Raw genomic sequence first — 18,041 nt, forward strand, 5'->3', positions numbered from 1 at the left:
TCGCTTCACTGGGATGAGACCACAGGCCTGCTTCTGCATGACCTGGTGGATGGCATGGGGCCCGACCTCTGCCTCTGTGGCCATGGGAACCACACGTGCAATTTAAAATGCTCTACTTGGGGTATATTTTTGAGAGTGAAAGGAGCTCCAGCCAGATGAAACACTGAACCCTCAAGTGGACCCTGGGACCATCCCAGGAAAGCTAGGATGTGGAATGATCCTAGTACCCAGGAGTACCCAGATAGCTTGATTATAATAGTGAGGCCCTATGAACCTCCTAGAGAAGGAAATGGCACCCCACTCCAGTACTCTCGCCTAGAGAATCCCATGGACAGAGGAGCCTGGTGGGCTGCTGTCCATAGGGTTACACAGAGTGGGACACAACTGAAGCAACTTAGCCTGCATGCATGCATGGCCCTCCCACTCACCTCAGATCCCACTTCATTATAAAAGATGCTTCCTAACACCCAAATGTTCCTATGAGACCTTTAAATTATTCCCCACAATATAATGGCTACATGGTGTGAGAACCTCTAACCAGGCTTGAACTCCCTTACACAGTCTCCAATACCCAATGAGACTTTCAAAAAGTCCCCAAGAGCCACAAAAATGCCTTAAACCCTTCAAGACACCTCCAAATATCTCCTGGAATACACAGACCAACAATAACCCCATGATCTAACCCTCTAACAATGCCTTTATATCTCCTGCACACCCCACAAGGCCCCCCATATGAGCCCACACTCCTTAGAGACCTCGTGAAAGCTCACCAAGGGCAGCCAGCATGCACCCTGGCACACCTCCCCTCTCCTTAATACAGCTCCTGTAACACTCCTCCTCCTCCCTACCCCAACGCCATGCCACAGGAGACACGTTCTCCCAATAACCCCACAACAACCGGTGGGGCGGGTGCACAGCGCGTTTATTGAGCCCATGCACTTTCCGTCCGCGATCCTGTCACCGACCCGGGAGAGGCAACCCTGGCTCCCGGTTAAAACCCGCTCTTTCCCACCTATTCCTCGCGCACGCGCAAGAGGAACAACACGCTGGGCTTCCGCCTCGGCAGCAGGCGTGCGCACAAGCAGTAGAGGAAGTTAGCAGGCCCGGCAGGGAAAACTGCCCAGCGACTGATGATGTCATGAAGGCGTGCACTAAAAGCGATTGGCCGGATTGAGTTTAGAAGGAAAAGGCAAGCTATCGCCTTCTCAGTACTTTTACAGAGAACAGAAGGGGTGGGAGTGGGTTGAGGAGGACTTCTCCAGACCTCATGGAGCTCTTCACATTACTCTCCCACCATGATTTGTCTACCGGCTCCATGCAGCCGTCCCCCAGCCTGAGCCCCCAAGTCATCTTTGATGGGTGTCATCTGGGTGTCATCTCCCAGCCAAGATGTCGCTTAAGACTGAAAGGGCAGCTCTTGCCTTGAACTTGGCTTGTGGTCAGCATCTCACAGGACCAGCTGTCACTTCTGAATAGGGCCAAGAGGCCAGTAAAGGGGACATCCTGAGGCCCAGGAATCCCCATGCCAGCCCCCTGCCGGCCATGTCCAGCGTCCCTTCCAGCCTCAGGCACTGAGGTCTAACTCATGATGCTGGTAGATCTGTGTGGGGCCCTTGAAGCAAGCAGCGAAGAGGAAGCGTCTGCCGGCCATGGTGATGTGAGCAAAGGCCCGAGGGGCCACTATCGCCGGGGGCCCCAGCTCCTGCAGTGGTTCCAGGAGCCCCTTGTCAGGCTCAAGGTGGAAAACCTGGCTGAAGGCAAAGTCACTGCCCAGGATGGCCAGCTGGTCCTTGGCAATGAGCAGTGGCTGGAAGACGTGGGCCCCTCGAGAGGGAAGTTTCTGCAGCAGGCGAAACATGGAGCCATCCCAGCGCATGACCTGTGGGAAGGGGGCCGCTCATTAGGGCTGGGGTCCCCAGGGCCAGGCCTTCCGGTCAGTGGTCCCCTAGGTTCCAGAGGACTTGAAATAGCTCAGGAACAGAGGCCTGTAGGTCCACAAACTCCCACAGCTTTCTCATCTTCCTAAATGTCACCAACCAGCTGCTCAGCCCACAGACTTGGAGTCACTCTGGACCCTTCTCTGTCCTTCAGCCCCACATAGAATCAGTCAGCCCTGGAGTCAGTTAGTTTCACCTATGATGGTATGCACTTCTCCCATCTCCTCTGGCGGCACTCTGGCCCAACCACAGTCACCTGCCTCCTGGACAATCACATAACCTCCTCCCTGGTCTTCTTTGTCTCCTTGCTCTTGTCCCTGTGCCTACAGTCTGCTCCCCACGCAGACACCCTGTGAACCCCTGAGTCATATCAGTGCCTCTCAGGCTAAAAGCCCTGCCCGTGGCTATATCTCGCTCCAGAGAGTGCTAGAGGGAGTGGGCCATCAGCCCTGGGGGTTCAGGGTGTGGTGGCTGTGGTTAAATGTAAGTACTGGGGACTTCCCTGGTGGCAGAGTGGATAAGAATCCACCTGCCAAGGCAAGGGACATGGGTTTGACACCTGGTCCGGGAAGATTCCACACACTGTGGAGCAATTAAGCCTGCAAGCCACAACTACTGAGCCCACAAGCCACAAATATTAAGCGTGTGTGCCCCACTACTGAAGCCCACGCGCCTAGAGCCTGTGCTCTGCAACAGGAGGAGCCTCTGCAGTAAGAAGCCTGTGCACTGCAACGAAGACCAGCCCCTGTTCGCCACAACTAGAGAAAGCCTGAGCAAAAAGCAACGAAGACCCAGAACAACCATAAATAAAAATTTTTTTAAAAAATGTAGGTACTGGAGTGTGTCATTTTGGGAGTAGAATCAGAATCTTGGGGCCGGTGTCAGTGTAGGGAGATGGAGAGAGGTTTAGGGTCAAAGGTCCATCTAGTCAAAGCTATGGTTTTTCCAGTAGTCACGTATGGATTTGAGAGTTGGACCATAAAGAAGGCTGCTGCTGCTGCTGCTGCTAAGTCGCTTCAGTTGTGTGAGGCACCAAATAATTGATGCTTTCGAATTGTGGCACTGGAGAAGACTCTTGAGAGTCCCCTGCACAGCAAGATCAAACCGGTCCATCCTAAAGGAAATCAACCCTAAATACTCATTGGAAGGACTGATGCTGAAGCTGAAGCTCCAAAACTCTGGCCACCTGATTTGAAGAGCTGACTCATTGGAAAAGACCCTGATACTGGGAAAGATTGGGGGCAGGAGGAGAAGGGGATGACAGAGGATGAGATGGTTGGATGGCATCACCAAATCAATGGACGTGAGTTCGAGCGAACTCCAGGAGATAGTGAAGGACAGGGAAGCCTGGTGTGCTGCAGCCCATGGGGTCACAAAGAGTCAGATAAGGCTGAATAACCGAACAACAACAGTCTTAAGGGGTCACAGTCTTGGAGTTTGCGTTGGGATAGGGTCAGAGCTCAAAGATCAGCATATTAGGAAGGTCAGCTGTCAGGCAGTCAGCCTTCAGAGGCCAGCGTGTGAGGTTGGGTCAGTGCTTAAGAGGCCAGCCTGGAGTGGGAGTGAGCTGCTGCCAGTCAGGTGGGGCTTGTGCCCACCCCGCAGGACTGCGCCCAGCCTCACCATGGAGTCCCCGATGTAGCGTGTCAGGCACAGGAATACGTCCCCGCCGGCCTGGAAGTGGCGCGTGGCATAGACGTCCTCAGCCTCGGGGATATCCGTCCGCCGCTCGAAGCGGCCCCCGAACCAGTGGAAGAGCACGGGCCGCTGCGAGGCGGAGGCCAGCAGCAGATGGGGCCGGCCGTCCAGTTCGAGGGCCTCGACGTCCGTGTCCCGGTGCCAGGCATGCAGGCTCTGGCGCGGGTAGAAGCCGGGCCCGTCCCGGCACAGCAGTGTTGTGCTGCCCGCCTTGGAGGCGTCGGCCACCACGAAGCAGGGCTGCCCGTCCAGCCACAGGAGCTCGGCGTCATTGGGCCGCAGCAGCCGCCTTGGGGCCAGGGCCTGCAGTGGGGCTAGGCGCAGGTCGGGGCCGGGCCGGGCCCACAGCTGCGAGCCTCCCCACAGGCGGGCGGCCAGCATGAAGAGGCGGGGGCCCAGCACCAGCGGCTTGCAGGACACCACCGAGGGCGCTGTGGGGAGCAGGGGAGTAGGGGGCCCTGTTAGACCAGCTGGGCAGGCCACCCGGCAGGTGGGAGGATGGGAGGGGGCTTACCAGACAGCTCCTCCTCCTGACGGAAGCGCTGCAGGCTGTAGTCCCAGGCCAGGATCAGGCAGCGGCCGGCAAAGGGCTGTGCCAGGACAATGTAGGGCTCCTCCTGGTAGGAGAAAGCCTCTACGCCCAGCGCTGACTCTCCCACCGTCTGGAACCAGGACAGCTCTGGAGGTGGGGGGAGGGGAGAGAGTCAGACAGGCCAGGGGGACCCCCAAGGGTCCTCATCACCTAGCCTCAGCTTGCGCATCTTTGCAGTGAGGACCGCCATGGTGCTGACCTCATGGGGATACACAGTGGAATCTTTTTATCTATGGACGTATTAATTCACAACCACACGGTGATAGTCTATTTTCTAAACTGCGTGGCATCATCAGATAATTAGAAACAGCACTTTCATCATTCATTTAACTTCATAAGATCCCTGTGGGGTATATTCTGTTATTATATCCACTTTGCAGAGGAGGAAACTGAGGCACAGGGAGCCAGCCGTCCAGCCAAATCCATCCTTCCCGTTTTCCATCACACAGGGTTGCATCTGGCCCCAAAGCCACCCAATCAGAGGCCGTGAGCCCAGCACTGCCCCCACGCCACCTCCTGACATGTGGCCATGAACCAGAGCAGAGTGATGGTGCTAGTGCTCGCCTTGCGTCTAGGAGGACGGCTTATCCTGGACTAGGTCCCTTTCCCCTCCTCCTGTGAACTGCCAGGTGGATACGGTCACGACTTGATTTCAACCATGGAAAGCAGGAGAACACCCAGGGGCTACCCCACCGGCCTGAACTGCTCTCACCTCAGACCCTTCTGTTTTCTTTGTTTCATGGTATTTAGACCCTCTCTGTTACAGCAACTTAGCATTGATGGTAACAATGCACCCAGATTGTCCAGTGTGGTGGCGGTGGACTCCAGGTGACAATACGTCATTCTACATGCCAGGCCCTGCTTCTAGGGGCCCGGGTTGAATGAACGAACCAAACAGCTAAGGATGCCCATCCAAAGGGGATCTTTTAAAAAATGGCCATCAAATCATGTCACTCTGTGCTCAAAACCCTCCCTCTGTGGCTTCCCACAGTCCTCTGGATAAAGTCCACCTTCTCTGTGACTTTCGAAGTTCTGCAGAGTGAGGCCCTTGCAGGTGAGACACCTCATCTGTGTCCTTCTCTTCCTCACTCCTCCAGGCCAGACCTTCCTCCTTCCATCCTCAGTCAGGACAAGCTCTGTGCTGCCTTGGGGGGGTCACTGCACATGCTGACCCCGTCCTCTGTCCTCCACTTCGCTACAGCCACAGCTGGCGCTTCCTCTTTGGAGAAGCCTTCTCCAATGCCCCAGGAAAGGTAGGACCACCCCCTAAACTCCCTCATCATCCTCTGTGTTTATCACAATGGGTACCATGGATTTACTGTGCAATGTTTTATTTAATGCCTGACTCCCCACCTCCAGGACTGTGACCCCATGAGGCAAAGGCCCCGGGTTATCTTGGTCACCACAGTGTGCCCACTGCCTCTTACAGAGCTGGTCACCAAGTGGACCTCAGTAGGTGTTTGTTGAATAACTGAACCAAGAGTGACTAAGTTAAATTGCCTTGTTCTATGAATTCTGAAGACCAAACACTTGTCTTACATTTTGAGGAGGATGATGTTAGTAATGATCTTCAGGTCTGAACTCAAAGTTTCACTCCTTCCAGACCCTCCAGCTATGCCTGGGCCCCCACTCTGACTCAGGGCTCCCATATCTCCATGGGTTCTCTCCCCCAATCCTGGCCCTGACCCTTCTGTGCTACCCCCATCTCAGCCCTGGTCATTCTAGGCCAGCCCTCTCTGCTTGCCTCTGGCTGTGAGCCCTGTGAGGACAGACCCAGGGCTGGCTTCATCACTCCTGTGTTCTCTGCTTTGCCCAGTACCCATAAAGGTACCAGAATATATTTGCGGAAAAGCAAAGTGATCGGAGGAAATATTTTTTACGTGGTCAATTTCGTATTAATAACAACAACAATGAGAATGAACATTTATGAGGGCCTCCCCTCCCAGGCCTTGTGCCAAGTACATCACTGAACTCTCTTGCATGAGTCCTGTGTCATGGTGTATTACCCCTATTCACAGGTAAGAAAACTGAGGCTCGGGGAGATGCTTGCTCAGCAGACTCTCAGCCAGGAACTGGCAGGGCAGGGAGGTGAGCCCCTCAGCCCTGGCCGCCCCTGCTGTCCCTCCCACCCCTCCAGGAAAGCCCCCACCTATGGCTCTGCACTTGAACGTCTTGGGGTCCACGTGGCGGAGCTGCATGTGGGCCAGGGCGGCGGGGCCGGCGCAGGCCCCGGTCCCCACGCTGGCGTTCACGGTGGGGATCCACTGCAGCAGCCAGAGCACGCGGCAGTCACACTGGAACGGGTTCCCGCGGAGGTCCCTGGGGCAAGAGGCCGGGGAGGGGCTGCGACCCGGCTTCCAACCCGCTGGGGGCCACACTCCCCACCCCTTCCCAGGCTAGGTCCCCACCGTGGTGTGGAAACTATGTAAAAACCATCACAGTCATACTCACTTGTGCCAACCAGGAATGGGCACAGATGCCCCCTTCCCCCACCCACACGTTCCCCAATCACCCCAACCCTCCCATTCCCCTTGGGCCTCACACATGAGTCAGTGTCTCCAGGCCCCGGAACAGGAACCTGGGGAGGGTCTCGAGATGGTTATTGGCCAGGCTCCTGGTGGAGGGAGAGAAGGAGAAGCCATCAGCAGCTCCTAGGATGATGCCAGGGTGATGGGTGTGGGGTGCCTCCCAGGGTGGGCTGGGGCAGTGGAAACACGCACAGATGTGTGAGTGAGCGAAGTCCTCTGAGGGCGTTCTTAGAGATGGAACCAATCTCATTGTCCTCAATAAAGCTGTGGAGGGAAGATGCGGTCAGGGGGAGGTCCCCTGGTTCCCTGCTGTAGCCGCACAGTGGTTGGGGAACTCGCCCTGTTGCCACAGGCCATGGCAACATGTGAAATTCTCTCCCAACACCTTGCATCATCCCAGGGAAACACCTCCCAGGAGCCTCTCTCTTCACCAAGGTCTCAGCCTGCAATCCCAGGAGCCAAGAACCTGACCCTATGGTCCTTGCCAGCTTCACCAGGAACCATCACCACCACAGCCACCATGACCAACACCAGTACTAACACCAATATGACCACTCATACCTGCACCATCATCCGTTATGTCCAATGCCTCTACCACCATCATCAACCCCAGTACCCAAAACTGCCGTCGTCACCAACCCCATACCACGCCACCACCATCACCAACACCAACACCACCCGCTATTCCCATCATCAATACCAACATCAATAGCATAATCATCCAACCTCACAAAAGCAACACTGATAAGCATCACCAAGAACATGTCTTTCATAATCAACACCAAAACCACTGCCTCCATCGTCACCAACACTGCCACCATTATCACGAGCACCAGCACCGCCAGTCCCAACAGCATCACCCTCACGCTCACATCATCACCTGCCATCAGCGCCACTACTGCCGCAGTTTCTGCACGTATCTACCTTTACCGTCACCACCAAACCCAATGCCAACAGCATTGCATTACACCAACATCCTACCCCAAACCACCGCCACCACCAACACCAGTATCATAATCACCAATGTCCACAGCACTGATAATTATTGCTAACACCAACCCTTCAGACTTCATCATCAGTGTCCATCTGATGGTCCAAGAGCACCATCACCCTTGGGTCCACCATTTTTATCTAAATCATCCCCACTCCATCATCCGCAATAATGCCACCACTTCCCTGTGAGCACCATACCCATTACCATCACCACCAACATTACTGCTGGCGTTGTCATGCCGTCAACACCACCACCACCATCGTACCACCATCACCAACCAACTCAGAGTCGCTGCCCCTTAATTTGAAACATTTCCTCATATCTGGCCTCTTTGTACCCTCCCTGGTCTCCTGAAAGTCGGGTAGGACCAGAACCAATCATGGGTTACCCAGGACTTGGTGCATCTTGAAACAGAGAGGGCCGTGGAGGCAGGCTGAGATTACACAGCTGAGCAGGAGCCCCAACCCCACTCAAGAGGCCAGCCGTCTTGCCCCTCCGAGGCGATCCCTTGTCCAGACACTTCCTCCCCAGGGCAACAAGCTCCTCCCTTCCCCCCACTCTAGGAGCCATGGAGGGGCGCCTCCTTCCTCTCCCAGGCCCCCATTCCTGCCCCCCATCTCCTGGCCTCACTTACAGGTACTGCAGGTGGGATAGGCCTGCAAACGCATCATCCTCAATCACAGAGAAGGAGTTGGATGTGAAGAGGCTGGCAAGGAGGTAAGAGAGAAATTTTTCCAGAGTCACTGCTCCCCACCTGACATGTTAACCTTGGCTCCCCCCAACCCCAGCCCACGTGGGCATGATCACACACACAGGCATGCAGTATGAGGATGTGGATCATAAAGATACTTTCACAGACACGCACAAACACGTAAGTGTGCACACTCGCCCCACCCGCCACGTGCATGTGCATGGACAACCCCTCCCTCCGGTGGTCTTCACTCAGCCGGACCCCACTCACAGCAGGTGCAGTGACGGTACCCTCAGGAAACTGCCGGCCTTCAGCTGGGTGATTCGGGTCCTAACGAATGAGCTGGGGACGTGGGCAATGGTGGGTGAGGAGAAAACCGCTCCAGTGCGCCACTCCCATCCCAGAGCCGGCTCCTGTCCGAGGGGGGCAGGAGGGAACCTGATCCTGGGTGTGTGTATTTCCCCTGCATTCCAGGGGAGGCGGGCATTTGCCCTCCTCGCTTGGCAAGGATCCTGGCAGCACTCCGCACACCCCATGGTTCTCCCTCCCCCCAGGTTCTCCCCCCAAGATGCCCCTGTCCTCTGGAATTCCCATCCCCACCCCTGCTCCCTTTCAGATCCCAGTAGCCCCCTCCCAGGACTCCCAACATCCTTTGCTGCCCCCTCCCAAGATCCTGACGGGTCCTCCAGCCCCCCGGGGTCCCAGGACTCCCATCCCCAGCCTCAGGCCCCCAGAGGGCTGACACTCACAGCGACAGAAGGGTCGGGGAGAGGATCTCGGGCAGGTCCACGGAGCCCTCACACAGAGCACTGTCTTTGGAGCAGGAGCAACTCAGAGGACACTTTCCCTTTGGGGGTCTCCAGGCCTCCCCCACCCCCAGCCCAGCCAGCAGCAGCAGTAGCAGAATTCCCACCCCTCCCATGCCCCCTGACCCCCGCCGAGGCAGCGGCTTCTCTCTGCCCTCCCAGTTCGGCCCAGGTCTTGGCCACTACATCTCCCATGCCAGGCGACCCTCCATGCCGCCAGCTGGCACGCTCTGCCCCAGCTTCTCTCTCCTCTTTCTCAGTCTCTCTTCAGTCTGTCTTTCTTCCTCTATGTCTTCGGTGTCTAAATTTCCATTTATGTCTTTTCCCCTGTTTTTGTGTCTCTCTCCTTTTCTGTATTTCTGACTCTGTTAGTCTGTTTCCCACTCCCTATCTCTGTCTCTTTATCTGAGTTGTCTTTCTCTTTCTCTTTTTCTCTGTCTCTGTCTGTCTGTTGGCCTCTCCTTCTGTGTGTGTGTGTGTGTGTGTGTGTGTGTGTGTGTGTCTGTCTGGTGTCTTTATTTCTGTCCCTCTCCCCCCCCCCCCCGCCCCGCCACCCTTCCAGCTCCCTGGAAGTTTCTTCCCCTCCTCCCACGTCCCTTGTCCGGGAGGTTTGGGAAAGGGACTCTCTGGGCACTGGGCACTCAAGGCAAAGCAGGGAAAGGAGGCGGGGGTCAGAGGCCATAGGAAGAGCAGCCCCTGGGGAAGGGGCCAGAGGGCCCCATGGGAGGGGAGGGGCCACTGGGGGCTGAGCTGCCCTGGCTCCTCCCAGCCAGCCCCCTCCCCAGACACCCCACTCCACTCCACTCACGGAGGGTGAGAAGGATGTCACCAGGGTGGGGACCGGATGGCTCTGTCGGCAGGAGGGGGAGTGGAAGGAGAGACCACTAGGGGCTAGAGCCGTCCAGGCCACTCCCAGTCAGCCCCCTCCCCTGGCTCCAGGAGGGTGTGGTGGGTACTGCCCTGAGGCTTCAAGGGACCAGCTCAGGTCCAGCTGCTCCCTCTGGTGGCAATGCTCGGCAGGACAGCCACCCTGCTCCAAACCTGCAACCTTTCTTGCCCCTCCCGAAGTTAACCCCTTGAGTGCCCACCACCCACTAGGGGTAGGGAGTCAAACCGAGGGAAAAAAGGATGAGGATGCCACCCCTTTCTTTAATATTGACTCTGTACCACTCCCTGTCCTACCAGTTCATCTGTTAGCTCATGCTGCCTCACTACAACCCTCCGAGGCTGGGACGATCATACGGCTATTCTACAGATGGAAATACTGAGGAGAGGGTCCAGTCATTTGCGATCTAGGTTATCTAACTGGGGCAAAGCCAGGGAGCAAGCCCAGGCAGCTGGCTCTGTGGCTTCTCTTCCTTTGGAGGTCAGAACCTATGGATATTGGCTGTTTTCATTTTGGACCAAGCTTTTTAGCAGTCTGGATAGATTCTATCCATTAAATAACAAAAGGAAATAAATGACCCTTGTTACTCAACCATCAATGTGAAATAGCAGTAATAATGCTCATTGAGAGCTTGCTGTGCATCAGTCTTGACACAAATTTACTCGGCTCTCCCCTGTCCCCCCAACAGCCTGTGAGGTGGGTAGTATTACTAACTCCCACTTTACAGATGGGAAAACTAAGGCATGAGGAGAACACAGCCTCTGTTGGCACTGCTGCACACACCTAGAACCCTTGGAGGACAAGGGGCTTAGCAGCATCTGCTCTGGCGGGGCCACTCAGATCTGGGTCCCTAATCCTTAGTTTGCCCATCTGTCAAATGGGGCAATTGTGGCACCCACTTCTCAGATGTGTAGATAATTCAGGGAGAGGATAGAGAGGGTTTAGAGCAAAGTGGGTACCCAACAGGTTGGGGTGAATTTTGGACCAAGCGCTTATCCAGCACCTGAGGAGCTCTGTGATTTGAGCAAGGCCCTTAAAGTCTCTGGAACTTCAGATGTAAGGCAAGGATGAGAAACTTCTTTACAGGGTCTATGAAAAGCTAAATAAAGAACTTAGGGCCAGGGACACAGAGTAAAGACAGACAGGCTTAAATCCATACTCACTGAGTTCTCAGCACAGCTGGGTTCTTACTCCTGTTTACGATAAGAAGAATCACAAGGATGATGATGGTGAGAGCTTTTTTTTTTTTTTCTTTTTTGGATCACTTACTGTCTGCCAGACTTAACTGTGTTCTAAATGTTTTCCATGGGTCATTTCAGATAATCATCCGGACCTCCCTCTGAGTCGAATACACTTGTTATTTTCATTTTACAGAAGAAGAAACTGAGCCACAGAGAAATTAAGTCATTGGTACATCACCAGCTAGAAGGCAGCAGGGCCTCTCCTCTCTGGAGCAGCTGGTTCTGAAGGGGAGGAAACCAGGTGCTGGCTAAAGCTGGCCAGGTGTCCCCTCCCTCCTGTCCCCCTGACTCCTTACCACCCCTCCCCAAGGCTACGTAAACATTAGGGTTATCATTAACCGGGACTGCTGGTGACCCTGGGGTACAGGGCCATCGAGGGCAGAGGCTCAGGCAGATGGGGATGAGGGAGCTTTTTGAAGCTGCCAGGGTCCTGTGAGGCCACGTGCACATGCGCTCATGCATGCATGTGTGTATTTGTGTGTGTGTGAGGGCCGCTTGTGCCTGAGTGTGAGTACATCTACCTGCTGCTGATCTGTCTCCTACAGAGCCAGGTACCTGAGCCCAGGTCTCTTTCAGACAGGGGCAATTTCTACCCTTAACCACCAGAGGGACCTTGGGAGAAGGATCTCCACTTTGCTAATCCTTGGTTTGCAGATCTCTAAAATGGGGTTAATAATAAGACAAGATTGGGTTCAGAGACCTCTGAGCCCGGCCCAGAGTGATATGTGTGGCCTTAGTGACATCTCCTTTTTGTAGGATGGGAAACCGAGGCACGGAGTAGTCTCTTGGGCTGCTCAAGCTCTCTCACTCCACAGGGAATGGCAGAGTCCAGAGCTGATCCCCGATTTCTTGGTCACCAGAGCCTGTGAGCCCAGCCCGCCCGTGAGGATGCCAGGTGCGTTGTCCTCCACGGGGGTCTGGGGGGGCCACAGGATCTCAGGGACAGGGTGGTTTGGGGCTAAACAGATCAATGCAGGTTTGGTGGTGTCTCCGAGTGTGTGAACACAGTGTGTCAGCCTGTACATGTGTCACCGTGTGGCCAGCGGTGTGCCTGTTTGCCCATGTGTGAGGATGTGAACACAAGCATCTGTGTGTGTGTCTGTTTTTATGGTTATGAAACCACAGCGTGGCTGCTTATATGGCTGTGTCCTTGACAGTGTTTCTGCTTCTCTGTGAACCCACATAAATATGTGTGTGTGTGTGTGTGTGTGTACAAATGGACGCAGTTTGTGTTGCCTTCACATGCCTGAGATTGTGTAGGAGTGCTGACCTTAAGCCCGGTGACCTTAAGCCCAGGCTGGACCCAGTTCCTAGGAAGCAGCGCAGAAAATCATTGACACCCACCCTCTCACCCTAGTTCAGAAGCTGTAATATGGCTTTGAATATATTCAAGTGTAGTGTGTGCGCATTGGTTTATTTCTGTACAGAGAGTGTGTATCTTTGTGACCATTTGTAAGTGTGCTTAAAGCTGTGTGGCCAGCTGGGTCTTTGATTGTGTCTCCGTATGGGCACCGCCTTAGTGAATATGTATGTGTTGTGTGTGTATACAGATGTGTCTGTCCTGATATTTTGTGACTGGTGTAAGAAGTGCTGGTGTGTGTGTGTGTGTCTTTGGGCTTCTCCCTGGGTGTGTAATTCTGAATTTGTATTTATGTACATGCATGTATTTGTCTTGTTTTGTGCCTGTTTATCTGGGTCTTTGGGTTTCTGTGTGTGTGTGTACCCATGGGAGGCCTCATAGTCAGCAGCAGACAACTTACTCGCACACTGAAATGCCCCCCAGACAGCCCTGTGGTCCTGATGAGGGCCCTGCAGAGCACGGGGGTCAAGGGTCAGTGGATTCCTAAGCTCTTAGGCCAGGTGACCTTAAGCCCAGGCCGGGGCCCAGTTCCTAGGGAGCAGCACAGAAAATCATTGACACCCACCCTCTCATCCTAGCTCAGAAGCTCTCTGAGCAGTTTGTGAGGCTGGTGTGTGTGTGTGTGTGTGTGTGTGTGTGTGTGTGTGTGTGTGTGTGCATGCCTGCCTGAAATCCAGCCTGCCTGCCAGCACCTCCTCTCCCCAGCTTTCTCCACCGCTGACTGCCTACTGTTCCTCCCTCCGAGCTGAGAGAGTTAACCTAGCGGGCCAGGGCGGTCTGGGCTGGGGGCCGCCCCCTGGCCCCCCTCCAGCCCGGCTCCAGTTACAGCCTCGGGTTGGGGAGGGTAGGGGTGGGGTGGGGCTGGGAGGGGAGACCGCTGAGGGCAGCGCAGCCAGCTCTGGGCCAGGGGGTACAAAGTGCTCGGCCCCGGGGCACAGCCGGACGTTTGGGGGCCTTCTTTCGGCAGGGGACAGTCTGACTGGGGTGAGCGTCCCCCACCCCTCCCCTCCAGGGCCTCACCCCTGGCCTGGCTGGGCCGCCTATTTTGGGAGCAGGAGCCGCTTCCCAGGCAAGCCAGACCCAAGAGGAAGGGAGTGTGGTTGGGACGTTGGGGTTCCCTCAGGGGTGGAAGTGTGGGTGCAGCTCTACCCTGCCCCTGCTGTGGCGCGTGCACACTGGCTGGGTGTGGGTTTCGCACACTCATGTGTGTAGGTCGGTTGCCTCACTGATTGAGGGCACCGGAGGCCCAGATGGGGACTAATGTGTGCCTGTGTCTCCACCCCATGCCTTGCTCCAACCAGAAGTTTGGGGAGCAGGCGTCGTCCCCATTGCAGCCCCACTGTGCGTCTGTATGCATGTGCGCATGCGTGCATCGTCCCCACCCCTGGCATCTGTCTTCTATCTCAGCCCCACCGGCCTGAGCCTCATGTCACTCGCCTGGTGCTGTCCGCTGGTGAAAGATGTCACCCAGAGGCAGGCCAGGGGATGTTTTCCCTGTTCTCATTGCTTCCAGAAGAGGAGAAGTGGTGGCCTTTCCCACGGGGGCAGCTGGTGGCAGTGTGGCAGCCCGGCCTCACCCGGGCAGGGTTGTGCATGACCCCCAAGTGGGGGGAGGAAGGCTGTTGCCATGGTGGCCTGTGCGAGGCAAATTCCTCCAGGGTGAAGTGGGAGATATTTATACCCAGGGTCAGGCAGAGAGCAGGCCAGCGGCCGAGGGCAGGAGAGCCGGGCTGTTACGGACACAGCGAGGCCGTGGTGTGCGGGCAGGTGGCCCTTGGGCGTTTCCTGGCTGTCTCGTCCCTGGCAGTGTCTGTCTCTCCACCTGGGTGGGGTGAGGCATCTGCTCTCCCCTGCCAGGGTAGGTGCGGGGAACCTGGGGCCTACAGTGGGGGAGGCCCCGGCCTGCGGGAGATCCTTGTGGACTGTGTGTGCCTCACCCCGTCCTTGCTGCTGGATGACCCCCTTTGTGTGGGTTGTTTTGGTGACGCTGTTTCCTGATGAAGCAGGGGGCGCCTCTGTTTCTCAGGGTGACCAAGCCGGATGATAGATGCTTTTGGAATTAAGTCCCTGGACTGTCTCTGACTTAACCGCTTGGGTTCAGGCCCCAGTGGTGGGAGAATGAGGGCACGCATTTCCTGACCTTTGGTATTCCCCAGGACAATGGCATCTCTCAGCCACATCTTGGTTCTTTGTGTGGGTCTCCTTGCCATGGTCAACGCAGGTGAGTCTGGGGGAGGCAGCCCACTACCACCTCAGCCCCAGGGGTGGTAAGGGTAGAGGAAAATTCTGCAAGAGAAACAAGCTGGAGCCTCCAGTCTGAACTGAGTCTCAGTGGGGTCTCACGTGGGGTCCAGTCACAGGCTGGTATCTGGGGGAGGGGAGAGGATGCCCCAGGTTGGGCAAAGGGGGAGGGTGGGATGGAGGCCGGCTTCCCGTGAATGATGGAATCATAGACAACCTGGAATGAGATGGAGAGCTGAGGCAGTCAGGTGCCTCCTGCCCCATTCCGGACAGTGCAGAGAGGCAGCCAAGACCCAGAGAGGGTGGGCAGCCTACTCAGAGTCCAACAGTCCCCAGACTCCTGCCCCCAGAATGTAAAACTCCCACAGGGTCTCGTGATGCTGCTCTCTGTCCAGGGTCCCAGGAAGCATCCAACCCTGATTTCTTCTCTTTCCAGAAGCACCACAGGAACACGACCCATTCACCTACGGTGAGGGAGGGGCATCTTTCTCTGGGTGCTGGGCTTGGTTAGCCTGCCCTACCTCTCTCTGTTTCTGTCTCCATCATTCTCTAGACTCTCGGTGTTTACATCTTTGGCATTCTCATTCTTTATCTCTTGATTTGGCTCTCTGACTCTTTCGGTCTCGATCTCCCTTTGTCCCTGTCTCTCTGTGGGTCTCTGTCTCTCTATTTGGTCCCTCTCTGTCTCTCTGATTCTTTCTCCTTTTACCTCTTAGTATCCCACGGCTCCTCCTCTGTTGCCACCTGCCTTTCTCCCCTCCCTGCCCCCCTTTCCCTCTCCATCATCCTTCCTTACTCGATTGCTTCCTCCCTCCTCCTTGCCCTGTCCACCTCCTACCTTTTCTCCCTGATCCCCCTTCTCCCACATAGCTCCTTCCTCCTCCCACTGATGTCCTTTCTCTCCTCTTCCCCATCCTTCCTCTTTGCCCCTTCCTCCCCATTCTGCCCCTTTCCTATCCTTCCTCCTCCCCTCCCTGCATTCACCCTCCTCCCTGCATTCACCCGCCTCCCTGCTGCCCACAGACTACCAATCCCTGCGGATCGGAGGCCTTATAATCGCCGGGATTCTCTTCATCCTGGGCATACTCATCGTCTTGAGTGAGTCCCCCTACCTTGCCTTCAGTCGCTTCCGGTGTCTGCCCCAGCCCCGCCCAACCTCCCGCTCCGCCTTCAACCCCGCCCCATCTGTGCTCTTGGCCCCGCCTTTGTTTCTGTCCACCCCACTTTCCTCCCTGGGCCTTGCACCTGTTCTGCCCCTGCCCTCAGCCACGTCCCAGTTTCTGCCCTTCCCCCATTCCCGCCTCCGGCCCCGCCCCGTCCTTATCCTGCCTGCCCTCGGGCCCGCCCCGCCTCTATCCCCGCCCCGGCCCCGCCCCCACTTCTAGCCCCGCTCCCGGCCCCTCCCCGTTCCTATCCCCGCCCTGGACACGCCCCCCACTTCTATCCCCGCCCTCGGCCCCGCCCCTGCCCCACCCTTATCCTTAGCCACGCCAGCCCGGGCAAGCGAGATCTGTGGCTCGCTGTGCGCTGTGCGGCTTAGAGGAGAATCTCAGCGCACTCCTCTCCACGCCCCCATCCACAGGCAGAAGATGCCGGTGCAAATTCAACCAGCAGCAGAGGTAAGAAGCCTCTCTGGACCCTCATCTCCTCCCGCTCTAAAGGAACGTTGGGGGTGAGAAGAGAAGTCCACTCAATCCACAGCCAGACCCTTTGGCAAATATGTATTAAACACCTACTACGTGCCCAGCCCCAAGCCAGGCCTTGGCACCAAGCCACGAGTTAACTGCCCTCTCTGTCTGAGCTTCCAGCCAAGTGGGGGCGGTGGCCATGGGTTCCAACAGACCCACAAATATAAAACCACAAAGCGTGATAAGTGCTGTGAAAGAGTTGCGGCGAAATGAGATCACCTCACTTGGCGGCCCAGTTTAGCTCAGAGTCCCTAGCTCTTTGATTTATGGTTAAATAAAATTTTAAAACCCAAGCAACGTATGAATATCTTCTTCCTATTAAGATACTTGTAGATGTTATTATAAAGGTAGTATTTTATTGTGTCCCATGTACAAGATGCTATTTCATTATGTGTTATTTACCCCTCACACCATCTCTATAAAGTAGGCGCTGTTATTAACCTCATTTTACAGATGAGGAAACCGAGACATGGGAAGGTGTTCACATGCCCCAGATCATTCAACTGGAAGATGAGGGCTCTGGGTTTCTAACCTAGGCTGTCTCCAGGCAATCTGCCCTCAAGTCGCTTTGGCTATATACCTCCTCTTCCAAATTCTAGTTCCTTCCTCAACACTCTGGGAGGTACTCGCTGTTATCGGCTTGGAGCATCTCCTGCCAAACACTTAAACTGCTCCTGGGTTGCACTGGATTTTCTGGCGGCTCCAACCTGCTCCTTGCCCATCTGTGGGTCTCAGTGGATTGGTCTGTGAAATGGGGCCGGCATTGGGGTCTTCCGAGTGTAGCTGTCTCTCTCCTTTTCCACCCCCCAATTCTTGATGCATCTCCTTTCTCAGGACTGGGGAACCTGATGAAGAGGAGGGAACTTTCCGCAGTTCAATCCGCCGTGAGTTTGGGGAGACTTCGGGTGTTTGGGAATGCGAGTTGGTTCCAAGAAGCCCTTTGTTGGCCCTCCCTGGGCCCGGGGGGTCGGGGATCGGGGCTTGATCTGCCCTGCCGTGCTCCCATCTTTCAGAGGAGCTGGGGTGCCCCTCTTGACTTCCGGATTCTCTGTCTTCCCCCTCAGGTCTGTCCACCCGCCGGCGGTAGAGACACCTGGCGCGATGGGCCCCAGCCAGGTCCCGCAGCTCTAACTAGGCTGGGGGAGAGAGGAGAGAGGAGGAGGAGGGGGCAAAGGGCTGGGATAGCAGGCCTGGAGGGCTCTCCTGCCCCTCACCCTTTTCACCCCCACAGGATTCCCCTGGCACTTGACGCTTCCCACCCACCTTCTGCACGCCCACCACCACCTGGACTGCCCTCTTCCCTAGCCCTGCCCCCACAGACTCTGACGCTCAGATTTCCAATAAAACGTGCTTTTCTCTCTTGACAGCGCTGTGCGAAT

The 18,041-nt window shown here is 55.9% G+C and overlaps 2 protein-coding genes across 10 annotated transcripts; one reads left to right on the top strand and one right to left on the bottom strand.

The window, feature by feature from the left end:
- Positions 1-905: 905 nt before the first annotated feature.
- On the bottom strand, positions 906-14,283 carry LGI4 (leucine rich repeat LGI family member 4). 3 transcript variants are annotated; one of them, XM_025269892.3, is made up of 11 exons: positions 14,171-14,283; positions 11,296-11,325; positions 9,190-9,249; positions 8,711-8,903; positions 8,384-8,455; positions 6,948-7,019; positions 6,770-6,841; positions 6,377-6,546; positions 4,150-4,314; positions 3,561-4,066; positions 906-1,879 (listed from the first exon to the last, which is right to left on the bottom strand). In XM_025269892.3, coding segments are annotated over exons 2-11 (1,626 nt in total). In that variant the 5' UTR covers positions 11,297-11,325; positions 14,171-14,283; the 3' UTR covers positions 906-1,564. The 3 variants fall into 3 exon arrangements, with proteins under 3 accessions (XP_025125677.2, XP_025125676.2, XP_006065352.2); XM_025269891.3 differs by lacking the exon at positions 14,171-14,283 and having other exon boundaries at positions 11,296-11,641; XM_006065290.4 differs by lacking the exons at positions 11,296-11,325; positions 14,171-14,283 and having other exon boundaries at positions 8,711-8,782; positions 9,190-9,786.
- Positions 11,782-18,026, top strand: FXYD1 (FXYD domain containing ion transport regulator 1). Of its 7 annotated transcripts, none has more exons than XM_006065286.3 (8): positions 11,782-11,924; positions 12,189-12,268; positions 14,890-14,954; positions 15,411-15,443; positions 15,998-16,072; positions 16,557-16,593; positions 17,497-17,546; positions 17,727-18,026. In XM_006065286.3, exons 3-8 carry the CDS (start codon positions 14,894-14,896, stop codon positions 17,747-17,749), a joined length of 279 nt encoding a protein of 92 aa, XP_006065348.1. In that variant the 5' UTR covers positions 11,782-11,924; positions 12,189-12,268; positions 14,890-14,893; the 3' UTR covers positions 17,750-18,026. The 7 variants fall into 7 exon arrangements, with proteins under 7 accessions (XP_006065348.1, XP_025125740.1, XP_006065349.1 ...); XM_006065287.3 differs by having other exon boundaries at positions 11,906-11,924; positions 12,130-12,268; XM_025269955.2 differs by lacking the exon at positions 14,890-14,954.
- The last annotated feature ends 15 nt before the right edge of the window (positions 18,027-18,041 follow it).

This window comes from Bubalus bubalis, chromosome 18 (genome assembly GCF_019923935.1).
Source record: "Bubalus bubalis isolate 160015118507 breed Murrah chromosome 18, NDDB_SH_1, whole genome shotgun sequence".
In the NCBI taxonomy this organism is placed as follows: domain Eukaryota; kingdom Metazoa; phylum Chordata; class Mammalia; order Artiodactyla; family Bovidae; genus Bubalus; species Bubalus bubalis.

What these genes read in the sequence shown, in the direction of transcription:
- FXYD1 (XM_025269954.2), top strand. Translation starts at nt 13,994, where the DNA reads ATGTGTGCCTGTGTCTCCACCCCATGCCTTGCTCCAACCAGAAGTTTG. An exon ending in ACACGACCCATTCACCTACG is followed by an intron (nt 15,444 to 15,997) that starts GTGAGGGAGGGG and finishes TGCTGCCCACAG; the next exon opens with ACTACCAATCCCTGCGGATC. An exon ending in GGGCATACTCATCGTCTTGA is followed by an intron (nt 16,073 to 16,556) that starts GTGAGTCCCCCT and finishes CCCCATCCACAG; the next exon opens with GCAGAAGATGCCGGTGCAAA.
- LGI4 (XM_025269892.3), bottom strand. An exon ending in CTTCGCTCACTCACACATCT is followed by an intron (nt 6,842 to 6,947) that starts GTGCGTGTTTCC and finishes TCCCTCCACCAG; the next exon opens with GAGCCTGGCCAATAACCATC. An exon ending in TCAGGAGGAGGAGCTGTCTG is followed by an intron (nt 4,067 to 4,149) that starts GTAAGCCCCCTC and finishes TGCTCCCCACAG; the next exon opens with CGCCCTCGGTGGTGTCCTGC.